Source organism: Plasmodium malariae, assembly GCF_900090045.1.
Source record: "Plasmodium malariae genome assembly, chromosome: 9".
NCBI classification, from domain to species: Eukaryota; Apicomplexa; class Aconoidasida; order Haemosporida; family Plasmodiidae; genus Plasmodium; species Plasmodium malariae.
The window spans coordinates 351,053-377,087 of record NC_041783.1 but is presented as its reverse complement, the minus strand read 5'-3'; the positions used below and the strand labels follow the sequence as shown (position 1 = coordinate 377,087).

At 28.4% G+C, this 26,035-nt stretch overlaps 3 protein-coding genes across 3 annotated transcripts; 1 reads left to right on the top strand and 2 right to left on the bottom strand.

Moving 5' to 3' along the window:
- Positions 1–1,668: 1,668 nt before the first annotated feature.
- Positions 1,669–14,148, top strand: PAIP1 (polyadenylate-binding protein-interacting protein 1, putative; the record flags this gene model as incomplete). Its single annotated transcript, XM_029004850.1, has 1 exon — positions 1,669–14,148. The coding sequence occupies one exon, from the start codon at positions 1,669–1,671 to the stop codon at positions 14,146–14,148; it is 12,480 nt and encodes a 4,159-aa protein (XP_028861498.1).
- Positions 14,149–15,058: 910 nt separating this feature from the next.
- On the bottom strand, positions 15,059–18,733 carry PmUG01_09016800 (conserved Plasmodium protein, unknown function; the record flags this gene model as incomplete). Its single annotated transcript, XM_029004849.1, has 8 exons — positions 15,059–16,277; positions 16,464–16,540; positions 16,656–16,718; positions 16,864–17,004; positions 17,136–17,191; positions 17,539–17,637; positions 18,069–18,402; positions 18,647–18,733. 8 exons carry the CDS (start codon positions 18,731–18,733, stop codon positions 15,059–15,061), a joined length of 2,076 nt encoding a protein of 691 aa, XP_028861497.1.
- A 1,274-nt stretch (positions 18,734–20,007) lies between these two features.
- PmUG01_09016700 (nucleic acid binding protein, putative) lies at positions 20,008–24,054 on the bottom strand (the record flags this gene model as incomplete). The annotated part of the gene is made up of 9 exons (XM_029004848.1): positions 20,008–20,067; positions 20,196–20,308; positions 20,518–20,595; positions 20,844–20,912; positions 21,133–21,246; positions 21,454–21,921; positions 22,193–22,283; positions 22,437–22,622; positions 22,855–24,054. 9 exons carry the CDS (start codon positions 24,052–24,054, stop codon positions 20,008–20,010), a joined length of 2,379 nt encoding a protein of 792 aa, XP_028861496.1.
- Positions 24,055–26,035: the final 1,981 nt, after the last annotated feature.

The following is a 26,035-nucleotide window of genomic DNA, read 5'->3' as shown; positions in this document are numbered from 1 at the left end:
TATGTAATATATGTATATGTAATATATGCATATGTAATATATGCATATTTTTTTTTTTTTTTTTTTTTTTTTTTTATTTTGAACTATTCATGTGGCTTTATAGTAAACTTTTCCTATATTAATTTTTGTTATATGTTCCTTAGACGTATTTGTATATATATACGTACATACTAGATATACAATAATTTGTTTGTGTGTAATATCATAAGTAGTTGCTTATATTAAATAATGTACATGAACATATGTATAAAAGTGAGATATACTTCATTTTAAATATTCTACTCACTATTATATTTTTAAATGCAAAATTATCTATATAATATAGCATGTATTATTTTATGGTTGTAGCAAAATTAATAATCCATCATTTTAAACCCCACTTATACGTTCTTTTCATATATATATATATTTATTTCGTACTTTTATTTTATTGTAATTTTTTATTCTGTTTTTTAAAATTTCCCCATTAACAAATTACGTATATGCACATATACAAGCACGTATGCAAACATCTGTATAAACACATACATAAACGCATATACAAACGCATATACCTTTTTGTAAATAAAATTTTGCGGAATAGAACAATATAAGACTCTTATAATTGTGCGCTAATTCATTTACTTTTTACATCATGATAGTAAACAATATGTATATGTATTTATTTATTATTTTTTTTTTCTCATACAAATATGTACATATATTTTTATCTATTTATCCGTGTATATTTTTTCCTTTTTTTTTTTCAATTATTGTGAATAATGTAATATAAAAAAAACAATATTCTCTTGTAAATATTTTATATGAAAATGTAAATGTAATTATATATTTTCATCTACTTAATGTTAAACTTAATAATTTGTATTCACCTGTGTTAAGAATAATTAAGAGTTTTTGATTTTTTTTTCTTAGTAAAAGTAGATATAAAAGTTATTGCATATATTTATATATGTGTATGTTTATGTATTTGTATAAATATGTGTATATGTATAAATATGTGTATATGTTTATATATAGTACATACTGTGAATAAATAAAATTTACCTTTTACTATGTACTATTTGTAGAAGGTAAAATAATTGAGTTTATATATGAATATATAACATACAATTATTTTATGTAACAAGATACAAGCATAAGAATAAAAAACAAAACATCGAAAGGATAGAATTTTCGTAAAGAGTGATCATTTTAGTGTAGCAATTATTTTGATATAAAATGTTATTATAAGAGCCTATTTATTATTTCATTTATTTTTATTATTTTTTTATATACATTACTGCAAACATATTCACGTTCATATGTTTGTAATATATGTAATATCGTGCGGTAATAGTTGAATATAATATTTATCATTTTGTTTATTTTTGTTTATTTTAAATATTAATTATTGTAATACGCATAAAGCAGACAACTGAAGACATATGTTACATATGTGCATGTTGAAGCGTGTAGCACGTATACACATATATTTGCACATGTATTTTATAAATAAATAAATAAATATATATATATATATATATATATATATATATATATATATATATATATATATATATTTGTGTGTATTCGCTTTCGTCATACGCATATTTACGTATATATATATATACCTCCATACATATATATATTTTTATATATATATATATTTACATGTTCGCATTTTCCAAAATGCAAAGCGATATAATTGTAAGTAAAGATTTGCCGGAATTTAACGGCGTAATGAGCGGTATACTTAACTTGCACCCTTATAATAATAAGACCGTATGTAGGGAAAAGAATAGCGAAAATAAGAAATTAGTAAATTGTGAACACGAAGATGATAAAGAGAAAGGGGAGTTCAACGGTAACTTGGATAAGGGGTTTTCCCAATCGAATATATCATCTACAGTAGATTGTAATTCGATTAATTTATCATATAATTCGGAGATATTAAATAATTTAGTTTTGAATAAAGATAATGAAGGAGAGCAAAATAATCGTGTTAGTAATAATAGCAATAGTAATAATAGCAATAGTAATAATATCAATAGTAATAATATCAATAGTAATAAGAGCAATAGTAATAATGGTAATAATTGCAATAGTAATAATAGCAGTAGTAATATTAGCAATAGTAATAATAGCAGTAGTAATATTAGCAGTAGTAATATTAGCAATAAAAATGTTAGTTATAGTATTAATAGTAGTAATAACAATAGGTGTCAAGATGTACGTGAAGAAATGAGAATGCATAGTTACTCTCTAAGTCATTGTGAAAATAATAGAAGCGTTAACACTGCCGTGAAACCACTAAATAATAGTACTACTAGTAGTAGTAATGGTAGTAATAATATGCATTCGTTTTATAACCTTGATGTTTTTCTAAGTGAGGAAAAAAAGATAAATATGCAAGGTAAAGAGGGTGCATGTACGGAGGGATTTAAAATAGAAGATACAGATAAATGTTATTTTGAAAAAATTGAAAAAAAAGATCAGAAAGATGATGAAGTATCATCTCAACGTAATAAACAGAATATTAATGAAAAAAATGAATACAACAAGAACAGTGAAAATAATCAAAATGACAATAATAAACAAAATGATCAATATGATGAATATAGGAAGAATGATCATACGTCGAAGTCCTCCTTGGGATGTATAAATAATAGTAATGCTATTATTAGGAGTGGTTCAATGATTGCAAGAAATTATACTTCTTCTAAATGGACGAATAAGAATAATATGAGTAACGTTTTAATAAGAAATAATACTATAGAAAATGATAAGAATAAAATTAATAATTATAGTAATAATAATATTAATGGTGGATGTTCAGAGGGCACTGTCAAAACCTCTCATGGTGGCCATAGCAATAAAATAGATGATCATGATGAACATAGCCCCTTTAAAGATAACTCATGCAGTGTACATAGTGAAGTTAGTGAAAATAATAATATGAATAATGTGAACAAGAACAGTAGTATTAGCAGCAATTGCAGTAACAGTTGTAGTAATAATAATAGTAGCAGCAGTAACGAGAAGGATAACTGCAGCAGTAATAGTAACAATAATAGCACTAGCGGTAGCAATAACAATGAGAATAAGGGCACTAGTGGAAATAACAGCAGTAACAGTAACAGTAACAATGACAGCAGAGGTAGTAACGGAAACAGCAATAACAATGATAACAATAACAATAGCAATAACAATAATGATAACAATAATGATAACAATAACGATAACAATAACGATAACAATAATGATAACAATAATGATAACAATAATGATAACAATAATGATAACAATAATGATAACAATAATGATAACAATAACGATAACAATAATGATAACAATAACGATAACAATAACGATAACAATAACGATAACAATAATGATAACAATAATGATAAGAACAACAATAACAGCGGTGAGAACAGTGGTAATAATGATGAAGATAATAGCAATAATAAAAATAAAGATAAGAGCAAAAACAACAATAATAATGGCATAAATAGCAGCAATATCGACAACAACAGTAATAGCAATAGTAATAGAGGAATGAAGAAAAACAGTGATAACAAAAGTACAGATAGCATTAAAAGAAGCAGTAACAGCTTTGACAGAAGTAATAAAAACAAAACGAATACTAATCAAGAAGCGAAAAATGCAGGAGGAAAAGGACAACCATCGCTGTCAAGTAAATCGTTTAGTAAGAACGTTAATAATAACGTTACATCTTCATTAAGCTCATTAAATGCAGATGCACCTGAATTTGTTCCATCAACGAAAAATATGCAAAATAATTTACAGTTTAATAATTTAATGTGGAATAATAACTATTATCAAGATATGGCAAATAGTGCATATGGGAGCGTGACAGGTGCTAATATTATGAACAACCTGACTGTGCAAGGAAATAATAGCATGTTGAACCCCAACTCAATGATAAATTCATTGAATGTAATGAACAACAATTCGGCCAGTAATATCATGAATATTTCTAATGCAAATAATGCTGTAAATGTATCAAATAGTATAAATTTAAATATACCTACTAGCAGCACTAGTGTAATTATGAATATACCTAGTAGTAATGTGAACCATATGGAAATATGCAACGATAGGGGTAATACTAATAGTAGCAATAAAAACGAGGCTACTAATAGTAATAACAATAATAGCAGTAGCAGTAATAACAATAACAGTAGTTGCAGTAATAATGCAAGCAGTAACAGTAACAGCAACAGCAAAGCGAAGAAAATTAATAACAATGCAAATAATAGCGTAAACAGCGGGAAACAAATAAGTAATAGCAATAACAATAATACGACGGGTAATCATGAAAATAATATATCCAACAACCTAACATTACATGGACCAACAATGGGTGTAGTAAAGAGTGTAACAACCCAATCAGAATCAAATTTTTTAAATCAGAATATGATATCTGGGATGAAAAATATAAGATCCAATAGTTTTATGAACAGTTCAGAAAATTCTACTCCATATCATCATCCAATGGATCCACATAATGCGCATCAAAATTTTCAGCTAAATAATACTATGATGCATCACCATAATTTTTATTTTAATCATCCGCATATGTTAAATAATCATCCAAATGGATTACAAGGCCCCCAGTCACTACCGCAATCAATACCACAATCATTACAGCAGTCCCTACCGCAATCCCTTTTTGCTCCTATGCCGTATGCAAATACATTAGGATCAAGTAGTGTTCATCATGAAATGCCATTTCCTCAACCACTACCATCTGTTTATGGTTCCTTTGGTAATAGTAACCATAACATGATAGGAGCGAATGGCATTGGATCTCAAAAAAATGGTAACATGAATATGAATCCTTATAATTTTATACCATGTGGTTCTGTAATTCCTTCTCCTCCCCCTCAATTGCAACAACATAATGGTCCAATGAATTTAAATCCCTCGGTTGATCAACATTTTATGAACAATTCAGGTAATAATAGTGGAACTTTAAAAATTCCATATAATAATAATCATGTGAATCAAGGAAATAGGAATATGTTTAATCATTTTAATAACTCCAATATGCATGCTGCTAATAATATGAATGAAAATAATTATGAACAACAAGGTGCAAGTAATAATAACAATATGAATCATATAATTGGAGCAAATTTAAATTATGGTGCATTTAACAGTTTTAATGGTAATCAGAATAATAATATGCATTTAAATAGTGATAGTAATAGTGTGCATTTAAATACTGCAGGATTAGGAAATAATATACCCTTGAATAGCAGTGGAAGCGTTATGTGTTTAAATAATCCTTTGCACATGAGCAGTTTAGGCAGTGTTCCCCCTCCGCATCATCCGATGAATAACATGAGTGGCATGAACAGTATGAACAACATGAACATGAACCACGGAATGCTTATGGGTAATGGTAATGTGAATAATATTAATAGCATGAATAGTCTGAGCAGTATTAACACAATGAATAACATGAACAATATGAATGGCGTTAGTAAACAGCAGAAGAGAAACAATTCATACAGTGAAAGGAGCAACAATAACAATAGTGGAAACATGAACAGTAATATGAACAATAACATCAATAGTATGAGTAGTAACAACAGTAACAATAATGTGAGTGGTAGCATGAACGGTAATAGTAGGCATTTCAGTTATCGTGAGAACAACAGTACAAAAGGTGTAAAGAATAATGTGCAAGGTACAAATGGTTCGGTTAGTAATTACAATAATTATAATATGAAGCATGATAACAGAAAGCATAGTAGATATAATAATACCTTAAATAATACAAGTAACAGTTTTAACTCTAATTTCAATGCTAATGCTAGTAGCACAATGAACAATACTTCAAATGCTGTAAAGAATGCCTACAATAATAAGGGAGGTAAACTTGAAATGTATAGTAGAGACGAAAGAAGAGCGTCAACTAGTAATAATTATTACCAAAAGGGTAACAACGCGAATAGTGGAACTAATAGTAATAATAATATTAACAATAATGCAAATACTGAAAGAAGTGGAAACGCGATGAGTAATTTGAACGGGAAAATGAAGGATCCAGTGGATGGGTTCGATGCAAAGGATGTCAAGGATGATGTTCGTGAAAAGGGCAGTGAATACAGTAATAATCATAGCAGTAGCCATAATGTTGACGCTGTTCACACGTACAAGGGGAAGAGTTATAATGTGAACAGCTCAGGTTTAAAGAGTAAAAGTGGAAACACGTTAAACCATAGTTTGAATAATAATAGTAATAACAACAATAACATCAATAACAGTAATAGCAACATGTTGAATGAGCTGTCGAATGAAAAGAGATTGTATAATAATAAACATGAGAAGAACAACAGTAAGGATAACCACAAGGGGAATAGAAACTATGTTAATAGTAAAACGAATGAAGAGAAGAATTCATCAACTATTAAGAGGGATTCACTTAAAGATAAGAGTGGAAAGCAGAATGATAATTATCACAAAAAGGGTTATGTAGATATGACCACAGCTACTAGTAACTACAACAACAACAACAGTATTAGCAATAATAATAATAATAATAATGTAAATGGCGGAGGTGGTGGTAGCAATAACAAGCACTCAAGCAATTTTGTGAATAACAAGTACCACAGTTCTGTTGATAAGAGAGGAAGTCATCATATGAGGAATATTGAAAACAATAATCTAAATGAAAAAAAAGCGAAGAGTGAAAATGATAATAATAGTAATAGTAATAGTAGGAATAATAATAGTAGAAATAATAATAGCAATAGTAGTAGTAATAATAATAACAATAGTAATAGTAATAGTAATAATAATAATAATAGTAATAGTAATAGTAATAGTAATAGTAATAGTAATAGTAATAATAATAATAATAATAATAATAATAATAATAATAATAATAATAATAATAATAATAATAATAATAATAATAATAATAATAATAATAATAATAATAATAATAATAATAATAATAATAATAATAATAATAATAATAGTAATAGTAATAGTAATAATAGTAATAATAGTAATAGTAATAATAGTAATAATAATAATAGTAATAATAATAATAGTAATAAAATCAGCGAGAAGGACAGTATGTCAAGCAATAATGTTGTAAACACTATGAACAGTATGAATAATATACACAGTGTGCGTAATAACGATATGGTAGGTAATAAAAGATTAGTTGTTGGTACGAGAAAGGAAGGGGATAATCTAGTTAGTAGTGGTAATAATAACGTAATGAATAGCAAAAATTCGAATTATGGTAATTTAAAAAATTTTAAAAATTACGAAAAGAAAAGCATGGAAATGTCTGCTTGGGTAAAAATAGCGAAAACGAATTTGACCAAAAAGAAAAGCGAAAAAACTAATGTGAGTGCACACCACGATAATAATAGTATTAACATTAGCGGTGGTAATAACAATAGGAGTAGTAGTAATAGTAATAACACTGGCGGTGTGAGAAGTGGTGTCCTTGCTTCAAACATGAACAGCAAGTATCAGGATAATTACAACATAGATGTAGGTAGTAGTTATGGTAAACAGAAAATGTACAGGGGTAACACTAATGTGCGCAATCATAGCAATAATGATGTGCATTATCATAAGGGGGAAATACCTTCTGTACATAATAACGTGAATAAGGAATGTGTATCGAATGTTGTAATGAAGGAGGGCAAAAAAACAAATGAAGATGAAGAGAAGGAACGGGAAAAGGAAAAGGATAAATACAAATACAGGGATATGGAAAAGGAGGAGAAGAAAAAGTTATTGAAGAGAGAGAAGGATAGTAGTAGTAATAACACTGTGTATTATAACAAGAACGGAAAAAAGGTAGGTGATGAGGAGATAGATTCTCACATGAGAGGAAAGAAAAGCATCTATTCCAGCGGTGGTAAAGACATGTCAAAGGCAAAATATGATAGTAGTGGTAACAATAACAATAACAGCAGTAGCATTAAACGAGTCGAAGTGAATGAAAGGAAAGCAGGAAACAACAGCAATAATAGTAACAATAATAATAGTAACAACAGCACAAGGAATAGTTACTTTTCGCATAGACAGAGGGAAAAAATAAAAATTCAAAATGTTGAGATAAAACAAATTGGTAATAAAATTGTTAATACGAGAAATGATAGCAGCAAAGATTCTGAGGAAAAAATCGATTCGACAGGTGTGAAGAGAAGCAACAACAATAATAATAATAGTAGTAGCACAAAGAATATTTGTGGTGACTGTGATATTCATAACAATAATAGGAGCAACATTAGTGCGAGAAACAACAGTAACAGTAATAGGAACAACAGTAGCGGCAAGAACAAGGTAAATGGTAATGAAGGAATAGAAGAGGAGAAGGGTGGTGAACAACAGCAAGGAAAGGGAAATGCAGCAGTAAAAGAATACAAAAAAGAAGCGTATAATAATAAAGTACATTATGATAAGAATAATCGTAGTTCTAAGGTTGACACGAAAGAGAGTGTTGATAGTGGTGATAATACTTGTGGTAATTACAAAAATAGCAATACCAATGGAACTATCAATAACAATGATAAAAACAATGATGATGAGATTAAGGACGGGTACTATGAAAGAGGAGCGAGTAATCGTGCTGATGAGGATTATCGTAATAGGAAGAATGAAACTGGATATAGTGATGATATTGATAATGATAATATTAATATGAAGAAGGATAAGACTGGGACGACTAGTAGTGTAAAAAATGAACAAATTAATAAGAGTAGTAGGAGGAATCATAAGGATATGATGATGTATAATAATGATAACACCAGTATAAACGGTGAGGGAAAGTTCGTTCAAAACCGTCAAGAAAATAATAGTAGTAATAATAATATGGTCAAGAAAAACCTAAGTATGCAAAATAAAGAGAAAGAAAACAACAAATACATAAATGGAAATGAATATAATAACCATGTGAACACAATGGATGATGATAACAGATCTGTATCCATGCACACCAATTCGAAGAATTCTGTGTGGGAGGGAAAAATATCTTTTGCTGAAATGGCAAAGAGAAAACCGAGGAAAGATGAGAAGAAGGTAACAAGAGAGGGAAGAGATGCAAAAAATGAGAAATCAACGGGTTCTTTACACAGTGATAATAGAAAAAATTACAACAGCTCAAATAGAGGTGATGAGAAGCCATCAAGGAGAGTAGAAGTTGGAGATGGAAGTGGAACGGGAACTGGAACTGGAGGGGATGGTCGTCCGCATAACAGATACTGTTCTAACGGAACAAATAGAGATAAAGGAGTAGAAGACATGAAAAAGAGAGACGAAATTAGAGATGATAGTACCAAAGTGGATAGTCGTAGATGTAGAAGTAATTCAAACAAAAAAGGAACAAAAGGAGAAAAATTAAATACAACAGATGATGGTTATAGTAATACGGAAAAAAAAGAAAAAGATGGTATTGATAATGAGGATCATAATTCTAATAATGTTGATAATGATAATGTATGTGGCAAATTAGGAATGAATGAAAATGTAGCAGTGTTAGATGCAGAATTGGAGGCAGTTAAACATGACAAAGGAAAAAGTGCAAAGAGGGAAGATACGTACGATAAGGCCATCACTGATGGTGATAAGGACAATTACAATAAGGATGACAGTAAGGATGATAATGACGATAGAAGTGATGAAGACGATGACTATGATAGTGATGGAGGTAAGAATGTCATTGGAGTAATAAACATAGAAGAGGAAACGAATGAATCGTATTTCGATAGAGTAAATGCAGATAGCAAGAAATTGCTTAATGATAATGGAATCCAAAGGGATAGAACCGTGGATGGAGACGAAGTAAATGGTGGAGTAATAGATGTAGATGTGAATTTGGATGTGGATGTGGATGTGGATGTGGATGTGGAAAATAAGAGTAAGAAAGAAGGTAGAAACAGCAGTGCTTCCAAGGAAATTAAAGGGGCTACTAGAACAACAACAACTACTACTTCTACTACTAGTAGTGGTTATGGTAAAGTTTTACAGAAAAGTAGTGATGACGATGAAATATGTTATGAGATAGAGGACGAAGGTGGTAAGGCTGTTGAAAAGGGAAAGATGACTGATGGAAGCTTGCTTAGTAAAGAAAAAAGTAGTGGCATAAAAAAAAAGCAAGCAAGTGAAGGAACAAAAGAAGGAGGAGATCTCGTTATGAATAATACTAATATTAACAGTGGTATCTGTAGCAGTAGTAGAAATGACAATTCGAGGGTGGTACGTAAGAACGAGGATATAGAATCATCAAGCAGAGGATTGAATGAGGACTCAAAGCGAGTCAGCTCAATTGGAAGTAGTAGGAACACTTTGAGGGAAAAGGAAGAAAGGATTGTTGATGCCACAATTAAGAAAGACACTATGATGAATCATAACTTGAACAGTAGTAGTGAAGAAAAAAAGAGTGGTAAATATATGAATGGATTAAAGACGAAATCATTTATATCTGTTGATAATGATGATAATTTAAAAGTGGCGTCAACAAATAGAAATATAGTAAATAATGGAAAGGATGAAGAAGATAATGAAAAAAAGAAAAGAGGTGTTATATTTGCCGAGATTAAGAAGGGAGATGAAAAATTAAATGAAGAAGAGAGCACAGTTGATATGGGAGAAAGAGTGCAAAAGGAAGGAATTAAAAATATGAATGGTAGTAATGGTAGTAGTATTAGAATGTCGAAGGATGATGTGGAGGAGGAAAATAGAGAAGGGGAATTACTAGATACGTTAGAAAAGCGGGTGAACGAGGTAGATAGTAAGGAGAAGTATGAGAAAAAACCAGCAATGCAGGAGAGTGCAAATGTTGTTGAACTGTCGAAAGAGGATCAAATGAAAATAGAAAGATTTTATAAAGAAAAGATCTTTACAAAAATGGATTTATTAGAAATTTATTTAAGTCGTAATTTTAGTTTAGAGGGTGAAAGATTTAATTTTGTTTTATCACAGGATACAAAGGGAGGTGAAGGCGATTACAAGAATAGTAATAATAATGGATGTATTCTAAGTGGCAGTAATATTAACAATATTGATGATGGATGTATGAGTGGTAGTGGTATGGCTATGTCAAACAATAATAATAATAGTGGCGGTTTAAAAAATATGAGTAATGTGTATAATAAAAGGTATAATAATAATAATAATAATAGTGGTGGTGGTGTTGGAGGGGGTTATAATAATATTGGAGGTGTTAATGCAGGTGCTAATAATAGTTATGGTATGAACATAAATAATAGTAGTAGCAATAACAATAACAGTAATACATTGAACAGTAGTACTAGTGGAAGTAATAAGTATCATTCGATGATAAACCAAAATATTAATAATAAAAATGCTGATGATATATGGAGACATGCACATGCAAAGAACATGATGATGAGTAGCAATATATTTTCGAGTAATAACAACATCGGAAATCATAACAACAGCAGTAACAATAATAATAATAGTAGCTATGTAGATGGGAATAGCACCTCTGGCAGTCATGCACATTACGGCCATCATAACTATCACAATCATCATAACAACATGATGATGATGAGTGGTAGTAGTAGTGGTGGTGGTAACAATAGTAGTAGTATGAACGAACAGAATAACAATTCTGTAAAGTTAGGACAACCAAATTTGGAGTGGAGAAAATCAGATGGTGATAAATTAAAAGGTTTTTTCGATTCTACAAGGGTAATTGAGTCGTTAGATGCATGGAGGAACAACAACAGTAATAATAGTAATGAGATGAACAATAGTATTTGTAATAACAATACGAGTGGTGGTAAAACTGTAGCAGAGAATAGCTGGTTATTGAAACAGAACCAACTGAAAGCTGATAAGTATACATGTATGATGCGTAAGTTAAGGGGTATATTAAATAAATTGACATTTGAAAAATTTGATTTATTATATGAACAAATAATTCTAGTAGGTATATCAAAATTAGAGGAAATAATTGGTTTAATGAAATTAGTTTTTGAGAAGGCAGTGACGCAACATCATTTCGTTCAAATGTATGTACAACTGTGCAAAAAGTTGAATGTACATTTTCATAATATGAAATTAGAAGATGGTACAACAGTACAATTTAAAAAAATATTAATTAATCAATGTCAAGATTCGTTTGAAAATAATTTAAAACCAATTGAATTTCCTAGTAATTTAAATGAAGAAGAAAAATTCGAGTTTGAACAAATGCATAAAAATAAAGTTAGAGGTAATATGTTGTTTGTTGGTGAGTTAGTCAAGTCTGGTATAATTTCTGTACCTATTGTTTTTGTATGTATAAAACAGTTATTAGAAAAAAGAAATAGTTATATAGCTCAGAAGAATGATACGAATGAAGGCAATTTACATTTAGAAGCATTATGTATGTTCCTAAATACGATAGGTGAGATATTAGATAGACATGAAAAAGCTGATCAAGAAGAAGTAAAAGAATTATATAACACATTAAATGAATTAGTAAATGATGAAAATATTACTTTCCGTGTAAGATGTCTTATTAAAGATGTTATAGATAATAGAAGTGAAAAATGGAATAAAAAATTTGCCCATAAATTAGAGGGTCCTACAACACTTAGTGTGTTACATGATAAAATATTAAAAGAAACGTTTGATCAAAACAACAGAAATTTTTCAAATAATAATATGAATTATCATGATAGCAAGATGAATAGTAGCCTAAGCAGCATGAGAAGTAATATACTACGAAATGTTAATTTTAATATGAATAATACTGGTGGTGGTGGTAACACCAATAATAATAGTGGTAGTGGTAATAATATGGGCGGCAGCAATAATAGCAACAGCATGAATTTCGGTATTATGAGCAGCAGTAGCATTAGCATGAGAAATATCGGCGGTAATGTTGGTGGTAGTGCAAGCAGTGGTATTGGTGTTGGAATGAAGAACATGGACTCAAGTAGTAATAAAAATATGAAAAAAGTACCTCTAAATTTAATTAAAAATAAGAGTAGTAACAGCTTGTCCAAAAATCTATCGGATGACGTAAAATCTGGGTCAGCTGTTGATAGTAATAATAATGCTAACAGCAGCAGTACGCTGAATGGCAATTATTTTGATATGATGTCAAAAGGACAAAGTAATAATATCCCTTTTAAAAACCACCAGCCTTTTATGAACAATGAAAGTAGTGCCACTAATGTAAGCAATGTAAATAACATAAATGGAGGGGTAAGTAGTGTAAATGGTGTAAATAGTGGAGGTAATGTGAGTAGCGTGAATAGCGGCAGGAATACAAACAGCAGCGAAAATAATAATACAGGAGCGAGTAGTACGCATAATAGTAGTAGTACGGGAAGCGCAGGTGGCGGTTTCTTTAGCAATCTGAGTTCTCGCTTTTTAAATAAGGATAAGGGTGAGGGAAAATTTTTTATGCGCAGCTTCAACCTAAAGAAGACTAGCAGCAATAGTAACAACAACAGCGGAAGTAATAATGGTGGTAGTTCCAACAAGGAGCATAACGAAGTAGACGGAGTAGTGAATGACAAAGACAAAGTAATGGACAACAAAGAAAATATGAATAAAGGCTGCGGAAGCACCAGCACCAATAGTAATAACGGTACAACGACTACGAGTAGCAGCAACATGAATAACAATAGTAGCACAACAAATGATAGTAATAATAGTGAGGAGAAGACATATGTTGTTGAGGTTTCTTTTGATGCTGATGAAACGAATGATAGCACATTTGTGGAAGAGTATCTGCCAAAGGTAAATGAAATTCTTGAATTATCAACTGTCACAAATGAATGGGAAGATTTGACCAAAAAAATAGTAGAGTTAAAAATACCTTCAAAATTTAATCATAAACTGCAAGTCAATATTTTAAAACTCACTTTAAAAAAATATGCATGCAATAAAAATGTAGAAAAGAGTTCGGACTATTTCAATTGGCTTATCTCGACCGTATTATCAAATAAAATTGATTTAGAATCTTTTAAACCGTGTTGGAAATCGTTCATATTAGAAAAAGATGAAAATAGTTATGAATATACAAAAGAGGATTATCCCCTGTTACCATTCCTTGCCAAAAATTTCATTAAAGCTATTGAATTATACGATACAAATCATATCTTATATGATGTGAGCACCATTGATGAGATGAAAAGCGTTATATGATAATTTGCCATTACCCATCATTTTTATCGTTATCGCATGATCTTTGCCTTTGTGTGAAAATGTGCTTAAAGTATGTGCATTTAAGTACATACATATGTAATGTGTATATATATATATATACACATATATACGTTTTTTACAACTGCTCGTGTAGTACAAATGAATTTATTATTTTTTTTTTTCCGTGTAACTCTTTTTAAAACAACAGTACTATAAACTTCAGCTCTTAAGTGAATGAGTCGTGCATATTGTATTTATGCAGTGTACAGTATATGTATATAAAAAAAAAAAAAAAAATTTTTAAGCACACCAATATTTTCTTATAATTTTTACATATCACGGTGATAATTTCGTAGTATCCTTGAATGCCCCTATGACGCATTCTAAAATGGAAAGGAAATTTTAAGTCTACTTCTTTTAAATGTTCATTCGAGCGTTTATTGATTATCGCCTGGCCATTATAAACAGTGTTATATTTATTGAACAAAAAGATATTTTCATGAAAACGTGTTAATATATGTAGTTTTTGAGTTGGTAGAATGTTTATATACAAACATGGCTAGTTTTGTGTGTGCGCGATTATTTTTTGCAAAATAAAAAAAAAAAAAAAATTTACGTACGGGTAAGGGTTTGTGTTTCAAGTATGGGTGAAGCAGTGCCGTTTATTGCAGCTCATTCGTGGTGATGTATAACTGTTGTATATATTTATTTATATATCTGTCTACTTATCTATCTATCTATCTATCTATCTATCTATCTATCTATCTATCTATCTATATATATATATATATATATATATATATATATATATATACATAAATATATGTGCGTGCATGTTCTCATAAGAACGTTTAAGTAGAACAAAATATTATAATATTCGAGTTCTTTCCGATCCATATTTTAACCCCTTTTAAATGTATATATTGGAAAAACTCATGTCTAGAATTTGATTCACGTCCTGCTGAGCTTTTGAAAGGGATGTTTTCGAATCATCAGAGAAAATAAAAAGTTCTCGCTGGAGGGACTTTTTTCCAAATATCCATGGAGCATTGGCTTCTTTGAAAAAAAATTTCTCTATCTTTACATCATCACTAGTATCATCAAATAATTTTTTTTTTAATTCTTCATTATAAATTAATTTATACTTTTTTTTCCCTACTTTGGTGTCTGCACATGTTTTATTTTTCTCAGCTGGTACGAGATTATTCGTTTTTACAATTTCTTTTTTTTGCTCTATTGTAAAGGGAGTATTATCATTTTTATTATCATTTTTATTATCATTTTTATTATCATTTTTATCATCATTTTTATTATCATTTTTATCATCATTTTTATCATCATTTTTATCATCCATTTGTTCTTTTTCATTTATTTCTGTGCACTTATCAATATGCATATTCATACTAGTTACATCATCATCCTTTGTTGTTTTTTCGTCTAATGAATGTATTTTTTTTTTGGTATTTTCCTGTTGTAAGTGCCCATCTTTATCCTGATTTATGTGTAGTTTATCTTCTCCTGACTGTTCATGTAAATTTTTCTTATTATTTTTGCTTATCCCTTTATTTTCACTTGGTATTAACTCCTGTGATGCTTGTTTATATTCAGGTTTATGCTTATTCTTTACTTGATTATAATTTTTTTGTGCGATTGTCTTAACTCCTTGCTGAAAATTAAAGAGCTCGTTTGATAAATTGGACTTTTCCTTATTCTTTATGCATGTACTTTTATTGAGTTTAATTCTGTTGTATTTTATTTCTGACTCGTTCAGTAAAAAATGAAAATCAGCTATAAGGCAAAATTCTTCATTACTAATTTTTTTATTGTTAAAAGAATATTTAATAGAATTATTGGAATTATTCGAATAAAAAAATTTAACAGTGTCATCTTCATTTAAATATTTTTTAAATTGCATTGATAAACTTTCGTTTAGTTTTATTAAATTGCACATGTTATTTGAATTTTCATTTGTGCATTTATTCTGAACATCAATTAAAATGTCGAAATCTTCATCTCTTATTGTACTTCCCTTAATTAGTAGCACCAGGAGGATACCCTTATAAATATATGCAACTAGTTTATACTTCTTCTCTCCACTCAGAGTTATTATTGGCATAAATACAGATGACCTGAATAGGTATAATGTGTTACGTGAGTATGCAAGGATGAAAAATGTGTACATGTTTTTTTTTTTGCACACATGTAGGGTATGTCTGTTTTTATTTATATACAGAAAATGCACAACAATGTGTATGTATAATATGTGTGTGTATAGATTTGTACATTTCATCCGCTAAAATGAAAAGTTAAGTTACTTTTTTATTCCAAGGAGAAAGGCGTTTTTCTCTTCAATCGAGTTGCAGCGCGCAAAACTGGACAAACCACCATTTGCCTGCACAAGCAATTATATTTCAAAAAAAAAAAAAAAAAAAAAAAAAAAAAAAAACCATAATTCGTTAGACTATTTCAACATAGCAAATACTAATATGTTGAAAATTCAAAATTACATTCATAGCTGCGGATGAAGCAATTTTTTTAAAAGGATACTGGTTCAACTTCAAATTATTCACCTGTATAAAAAATAAATAAAAAATGAAAATATTCAGTTAAGCGGGTGTGCACCAGCACAGGTAATGACATACATGCAAAAGTACACAAACATGGATACATTATATATACACTTCTATCAATTGCACGCCTCAGTATTATATTAACCATTCCATTGTAAGATACTAAATAATTGTAAATCGTTTTTATGTCGTTCATTGGTAAACTTGAATAAATCAAATGACCTTCATAAAACAAGCTCCCATTCTTAATTTGCTTGTGACTTAATATCAAAGTCGAAATGAGATTCTGCCATTGGTAAAATAAAGCAATAATATATATAAGAGTAACAAGATATATACATGCAGAGGAAATAACAATATACTACAACAATATTAAAGACTCCTCTTTACACACTTTTTGAGTGTGTACAAGTTTACCTGAACAGTTACGTACGTGTGCTTTTCGACTGGAAAGAAGTGAAAACTTTGCAGTTCTAAAATATGTGTTAAAGAGGAAACACAAAATTGTAGTATTATACTGTATCGTATTGCATTATATTTTACTGTATAGTACTGAATTGTATTTATTGTACCGTATAGTATCGTAATGTATGTTTTTTTTTTGTTTTTTTTTTTTTTACGAAATCGACATTTGCTTTAGAAATGAGAAAATTTCACACGAAATGGGTAATCATGTAAATACACACGTGTTATATATATATATATATATATATATATATATATATATATATATATATATATGTATGTATGTATGTATGTATCGATGTTGGCGCACGCCATATACGTAAGAGTAAGCCGCGTAAAGGTAAAACTTTTTTACCATTATGAATGCCTATGTTTTCATTATTAATCGTGTTTATATAGGTGAACACGTAGTCATCTAAAAGGGTTTGTAGCCCCTTCCTTTTGTTTATATTTTCTGCACAAGGGGAAGTGAAAAATATATATACATATAATATATACATACATATATATGTATGTAGGTAACATGGGAAGGGGGGAGGACCAATATATGGATGTATACATATACAGGGTTGTTACATATGGATGCAATACGAATGCCGGCATGCCCATTGAGGAGGGCGTCTTTTTCTTAAGATGGTGATATATACGCTCTACTGTCAATTTGCAATTTATTTTTCTTGCAAATTCTTAAGTGATTTCATTAGATTAGTAAGGTACGAAATATGGCATATGTATAATACTCTACAGTTAGCATAAAATTAAAAAGAATACGCTATTCCCCTCTTTTATGTAAAGACATTCTACTTTATGTAATGGTATTCCACATTATGTAATGGCATTCCACATTATGTTATGTTTTCTTTATTTTTTATTTTTTGTTCATACGTAGCGTCTTGTGCTTCTTATACTTTAAAAAGTTTCTTATATGACCATGCAATAAAGTAAATATGGAAATGAAGTTATTCAAAAGAGAATGTAATATTCTGCACATTAATGCTTCCATTTTATAATTTTTATAAATATTCTTTACAATTATAGTGACATACACATCTTTATACCATTTATTTAAAACTATTAAATTATCATTTGTTACTATATGATCTAAATGTGACTTGCTAAAATTGTTAATAAATGATGAGATTCCCTCCATGGTGCTTGTATGGGATACTTTTACGTTTTCGTCAGTTTCGTTCGGGTAATAATATATTAATTTTTCTGCCTTTCAAGAGAGAGAAACCATAATTTATCATTATTTGAACACGTATATATGTGTGTATTATAAGCGCTAGCTATGATGCTTATTATCGCGGGGGTAAAGAAAATGCAATTTAAAGCACAGATTTGTCAAAATAAAATAAAAACATGTACACATATACATATATATTATTACACTCAAAACGCATGTTTATATATATATTTATTTACATACACATGAATTTTTGTTTATACTTATTTATGTATACCTGTATTTCCTCATCCGTCAATGGTTTATCAGGCTTGGGAAGATCCACATCATAGATGAAAAGAGCCTCGACCTTCGCCTTATCCATTGGGCATTTATGAAGGGTAACAAAAAGAGCACACAAAAAAGAAAAGCGAGATCATACGAAAAAATGCGAAATCATACGAAAAAATGCGAAATCATACGAAAAAATATTAAAAAATTCCAAATATATTACAACTTATTCAGTTTAATTAATTCCTTTATTTCATTGAAGCGCAGTTACTTTTTCACATCTCCTTAAACGTCCAAAGCTTAGCTTTTTGACAAGTTCTATTTTTTACATTATTTTCTATTTTATTTTCTATTTTATTTTATATTTCATTTTTCAATTCATTTTTTAATTCATTTTATATATTGTTTTTTATTTCATTTTATATTTTATTGCACATTTTTTTTATTTTTTCCTTATCTCTAGTTCGTGTTGAAGGACAATATTTGTAATATTACAAAGGGCACCTTTATTCCATCAGCTTTTACCTTCTTATTATTTTAATAAATTAATATAATATTTAAAATAGTGTCATATTTTAATTTTTTTTTTTTTTTTAATAAAGTGCAAAAAAAAAAAAATGAACGAGAACAATATTTTGATTGTTCTAATTAACTCTTATTAAGAATTTTAAAATTTTATATACATATAATAATATAATACATAAGAATAACGTATATTTTTATGTTTATTTTTATTACGGTTCCTTCTTCCTGACTTTTCTTGCAAGCCTTCGTGTTTACACATATATATATATATATAATATATCAGAAAAAATTAAAAAAAAAAAAAGGTTTAGCGCTCAAGTATTATAAATAATATAAAAGCAATACAACTGAAAACATAAAAAATAGTTTCGTATTATAACTCAATTTTATGAACATTAAAAGGAATTTTTACAAAATGAATACATATTAGAAACGGACGAATGAAAGCAGTCTATTTACACATATATGTATATATATATATATATATTACACTACACGTGTATTTAATTTTATGTAGAGAGAAGAGTATATATAATTACGAAAATAAATAGATATATATAAAATTACACATACACACATATATATATATATCTATATATATATATATATATATATATATTTTATGCATTTAAAATGGGGGAAAAGTTTAAGAGCACAGTTTAAAGGATATACAATAAAATATAGTATCAAACTATAAAGATGCAATTCGTAAATATAAAATAAATACAGCTGTAAATACAACAAAAATGGAGAGAAGGAATTAAATATTTGAATAAATGAAGGAAAACTATGTGAACTTGTTTCTTTAAATTAAGGAAAATATTTTTAAATAAAAAAAAAAGATCAAGAATAACATAAATTTTTTTTGCTCTTCGTTTCGGGATCTGCTAAATCTACAACGACCTGTGAAAGATGAAAAAAAATGCAAACAAAAAATGTACTGTAAAAAAAGCATAATAACACATAAGCACAATAAAATACACGAACGGGGAAAAATAAAAAATGTACAAGAAAAAAAGAATACTTATTACCTCTTTTCCATCAATTATATGTTTCGAATTCTTGTTGGACAAAATTTTCTTAACACAATCATTATCAAGAAATGTAACAAAGGCTATACCGCGTGGTCTATTTGTGCAGACGTCTATAGGAGAGTTAAAAAAAAAAAAAAAAAAAAAAAAAAAATGTGAGATTTACATATTTCCATGAATGTACATAATATTATGTGTACATTTACTAATATAAAAATATGGAAATATATATATATATACATAAAGACTAGACGACTTGCGCACGCCTAATCATATAAATATATTATCATCTTTGTAAAGGTATCTCTTCTTTTTTAATAACCATTTGGCATGTATATGTCGATGATTTCCCCAAAATTTTCGAAGTAATTCCTTAAGGTGTCAATGGTTGTCGCGCTGTCTGAAATGCGTTTTACATGAATGAACAAGGATATAAATATAAATACATACATTCACTAAATATGCATATACATAATGTATATACGCACATATGGACATATATATATATATATATATATATATATATACAAAGACCTGTACACAAAAAAGGTGTACGTACACACTTAATATATTTTAAATTATTATGCAAAATTGTGAAAAGAAAAAAAAATATATTATATATATATATATATATATATATATATATACTTAATTTTGTGACAAATAATTTATATCCTCGCTTGTTCCACTCGTCACCTCCGGGTAATTTACGTATAACTGTAAAAAGGAAGCAGAAGAATAAAAAGAAAAAAAAAGCATTTAAAAAAAAAGCCCTAAAAATATATACGTGTAAATATATGGATGTCATATATATATGTATGTGTATGTACGTACAAATGCGTATATTCATTGTGCGTGTGTAGGAATTCCTTCCCCTCCTTTAGCTTTGCAACAATGAACATTAACATATTTCCTCATCAGTTATTTGTTCACTTACACGATGGACAGTTATTTCTGTAATTTACGTTGGTCGACAAATTTGGGGGATACTTTAATTTACTTTCTTCAATGATATTGTTCTTTCGGCTAATTTTATTCTTGGTCATTGGGTCTAACGGTGAAACAAAAACATATATAAAATGAACACAAAAGTAAAACAAAAAAATATATAAGATAAAGAAAATAAATAAAATAAAACACCACACCCTGCAATACTCAAATTATACACCTCTATGTGCCCTTTTCAATTAACGCCTTAAACATTTTTTTTTTTTTTTTTTTTGTCAGCATATGCGTACGCATGTGTATGCATTTTTACTTTGATTCACATATTGACCGTTGCAAAAGTAGTAGGGGTATTCCACTTGACTAGAATTAAACATATTTTCATTATGCATGAGCATATTATTCCAGTTATAATAATTAGCCATGTTCCAGTAATAGTCATTATTCCCCATATATTCAGCACAGTTCTGATATGGTACTTGGTTAAAGTATTGAGGATCTACATTATACCCAGATGGTGGGAAAAATGGAACCGGCATATTATTTTTCATAATATGTTTATTATTCATTCTGTTTCCTACAATATTGTACGTAGGGCATAAATTATAAAAATTCTGCATAACCATATTATTATCCATATTTTTGGATACATCCCTTATATTATTTGTCTTGTTATATACATGATGATACTTGTTAAAATTGATAATGTTATTATGAACTTTGGTCATAACTTTTTTTTCATTCTTCTGGTATTTCGCTAAGTAATGTTCGGAGGGAAGATCTGTTTAAAGCAAAAAAAAAAAAAAAATAAAAAAAAAGATGTATGATTCAGTGGGGAATGGGGGGGGGGGAACACAGTTGGGTTGAAAAAAACCGCACATGTACATAATGCACAAATATGAACATGCGCAAATATGCAAATATGCAAATATGCAAATATGCACATATGAACACTTTCCCAATACACTCAAATATATGCTCATACATACACATATATACAAATATGCATGCGCTCCGAACGAGACATAAAACAGCTTCTTTTCTGTGCTTACGGAAGAGGTGCCTAGCTTTGTTATCCCTCGTCGAAGCAATGTCAACAACAATTTCCTTTCCACATAGTATATGCAATTTGTCCTTTAGTACCTAGTACACAGTTATAAATAATTTCCATACATATGTGTATTGATATTACAACAAATACACAAAATTTAAGCAAAAAAAAAAAAAAAAAAAAAAATTATAAAATTGGAAAATGACATTAACAAATGATAAAAAAGAAACACAATTGACACTCACTTTATCCATCGATCCTTGTTTCTCAAAAGAAACGAAGCCGAATCCTTTGTTTTTATTGTTCGATAAATTTTTGGAAACATATATATCTATAATCTTCCCATATTTCGAAAAGTACTTTTCTAAATCTTTTTTACCCGCCTCGAACGGAAGTCTTGTCACGAATATTCGCGGGTATCCTTTTAGGGCCTACATAAGCATGGAAAAACGGTATTATACAACATATTATTAAGGTACGAAAAATAAAAAAAATCTTATTTTTTCAGCTAAATTTTTTACTTTACTGTGTATGGCGTTAAACATGTAAATATATAATTCACGTACACACAATTTTACATGAGTAGACTGTATATATAAGTGCAGTATGTGAGCATTGAGTAAACAATACATGCGCAGTACACGCGGGATGTAACCATGTTACATAGAAACTACGCACATTACGAACACATCTCATGCACGCACATTCCACATGTGTACTCACAACACTACTACTCACCTCGTCTGCGCACACAAAATGATCCTCTTTCATGTGATTCCTTTTTTGTTTTTCCTTCGCTTCTTTGTTTTTTTTGTCATAAGTTATAGTGGCACCATTTTCGCTACTTTTTTCCTTTGCGTTAATATCAGGATTTTCCGAAGAACCGGATGAAATATGTAAGGTAGTATTATTTACATCTTTTTTCTTTTTTTTCTTCTCCTCATTTTGTTTTAAAGTATGCATTTTTCTTTTTATTCGGTTATCTATTTCCCCTTTATGTGTTTTTAAATTACTAGCATCATCACTATGATTATTGCACTCATTTATTTCTTGAACCATTTCTTCATTAACAACAGTATTCTCTACAAAATATTTTTCATCAGTACTTTGGTCCTTAGTACTGTTATTATAATCATCATTCTCCTGTGTGTTATTTGTAATAACACTTTTCTTGTGAACATATTGATCATCACATACATTGTTTGAGCCATATTTACGACCATCCTTATCAATATCATTGATATCAATATTCAAGCTACTGTTAGTAGTATCTTCGTCCATATCATTACTCTCTCTCTGTACATACACTATTTTTATATTTTCTTTTTCAGTATTATGATCAATAATATTGTTACCATTATATTTCTTTCCATTCATATTATCATCATTATCCGTATTTTGTGCTTCTCCTAGACAACCTTCATTTACATTTTCAAAAAAAGCATCACTACTACTGCTACGTTGTTCTTCTGGTTTAATTTCGCTTCTTTGTAATTTCTCTTCATATTTTGAGCTTGACTCATCAGAATGATTCTTACTATACTTGACTGTTTTATCATCATCACGTTTAATGGATGTTATAATGCTGTTCCGACTTTTTCCATCATCCATATTTTCATTTACGTCATTATTTAACACCACTGAATCATTCGTATTTACACTTGCACCTTTTCCGTTTATACTTAGAACGTAATTTCCCTCATTCGAATTTTCATTTGTCCCATTAATTAAGCAGGCATCTCCACCATTATCATTATGATCATCATTCATTTTCGTTTGTTCATTTAAAAGGATTTGATCACTTGTCACGTTTTCTGCCTTAATGGGTATTTCTTCTTTTTTCTTTTCACTCGACAAGCTCATATTCAGCAGTAAATTAAAAAAGAATAATTTTAAGAAATTGGAAAAATTCTTTATTAAATTTTTATCATTAATACGAAATAGTCAAAAATTTTAAATAAGGCTCATTAATAATTATTGTACGTACTAGGTTACGCAGTGTTCGTAAAGATATATATATATATATATATATATATATATATATATGTAAATACGTACATGCATGTAAACGCAAGTATTTACGTGTGTATATAGATATGTGCTCATATACTGGTACTCAATTATTTTACTTTTCTATACATAAGCATGCATACATTCGTACGTATAGGTTTACAGGGATATATATATATATATATATATATATATACATGTAAAGTACAATATCAAAAATAAATCATATTTAATTTTTTTTTTTTGTTTTTAAACTTAAAAGGAAAAAAAATAAAGTTGAACGCATATATATTTATATACACTACTATACAGTAACAGTTTAATAATTCTTTGTTAGTGTTCTTGCAAAAACTTACATAATAGTACAAAAACGAAATGTTCTCAATTCACATTATTTAAAAAAAAAATTTTTTTTTTCATTTTTCTTGTAGTGTTAAAACATGAAGTACTATTGTTTCCATACTTTTCATATTTAATTTATTTAAGCTTAACATACAAAAGGAACTTTTTACTTTGCTTGTTTGAAAATTTACGGTTAGTTTTAAATGTACCAACTAAAATTTTATTTGAAATATTATCAATGAGAATTTTGCAATGTTTATATAAATGTATACATATGTATATATGCATTTATATATTATATTTACATGTATGTATATATATTATTCACATGTATTATATATGTACATATACATATGTATACATACATTTGCAGCTTCAGTTGACATTCTCACCAATCTTTTTTTTTATTGAGTTGAAGTACACGTAGTTATATATACTACGAACATACAATAATATGCATGTATCATATATACACTATGTAGATATATATATATTATATATTATATATATATGCATTATTTAGGTATATTTGGGGTATGCTTACATTTTTGAGGAAATTAGATTTTATAGAAATAAAATCGAATTTTATTTTATAAGGGATAAATAAAAACAGTATATGTAATTTAAAAAAAAAAAAAGTAAATATTATTCTCCTATAAAAAAAAATTTCGCTTATTTTTTCTACCAAAAATTATGTAATATCACGATTTTTTTAAAAAAATAGAATGCAAACTCGTAAAATTATGCATATTTTTTTACCAAAAATTGTAATTATCGTATTCTTGAGTGTTTATTATGATCACTTCGAGAAATACCTAAAATAAATGAGGGTTTTGCAGTTTTTTTACATTTAAAAATATATATATATATATATATGTATATATACTTTTTTTTCGTGCATATTTTGATATTTTACGAGAATATGTACTTTACAATTTAATGTTCATGTAATTGTATAACTTGCAATAAGAAATTTTTTTTTGTTTTTAAATTTATGACAAAGTCATACCTCTTTTTTTTTTTTTTTTATCAAAAAATCTACATCTTTTTTTAAATGTGGATATATTTATGCCAAAATTTTAAATGATATTACTATAGATATAAAAATAAGAATGTAAAATTGTTAGAAATGTTAGGGATTAAAAAAAGGAACAACAAAGGTAGCTTAACACGAGGTCTTTAAGTTTACATAATGTAATGCTTTACTTATATATAAATATATTATATATATATCTATATATATGTTAATATATTTTTTTTTTTTTTTAACAATATTTTTATGTTTATTTGTCCCATTTAGCATGTTATGCAGAACATAACAAATGTTAGTTTATCCATTTATGCTTACATTTGTGTGTTTCTAATATTTCCTGAAATACAATATATATTTTTAATATTAGCTCGTTATCATAAATCTTATATAATTTGAATAGCTAGAGTTTTCAAATGGGATGCAGTTTTTTTTTTTTTTTTTCCTCCCCCCCCCCCACTT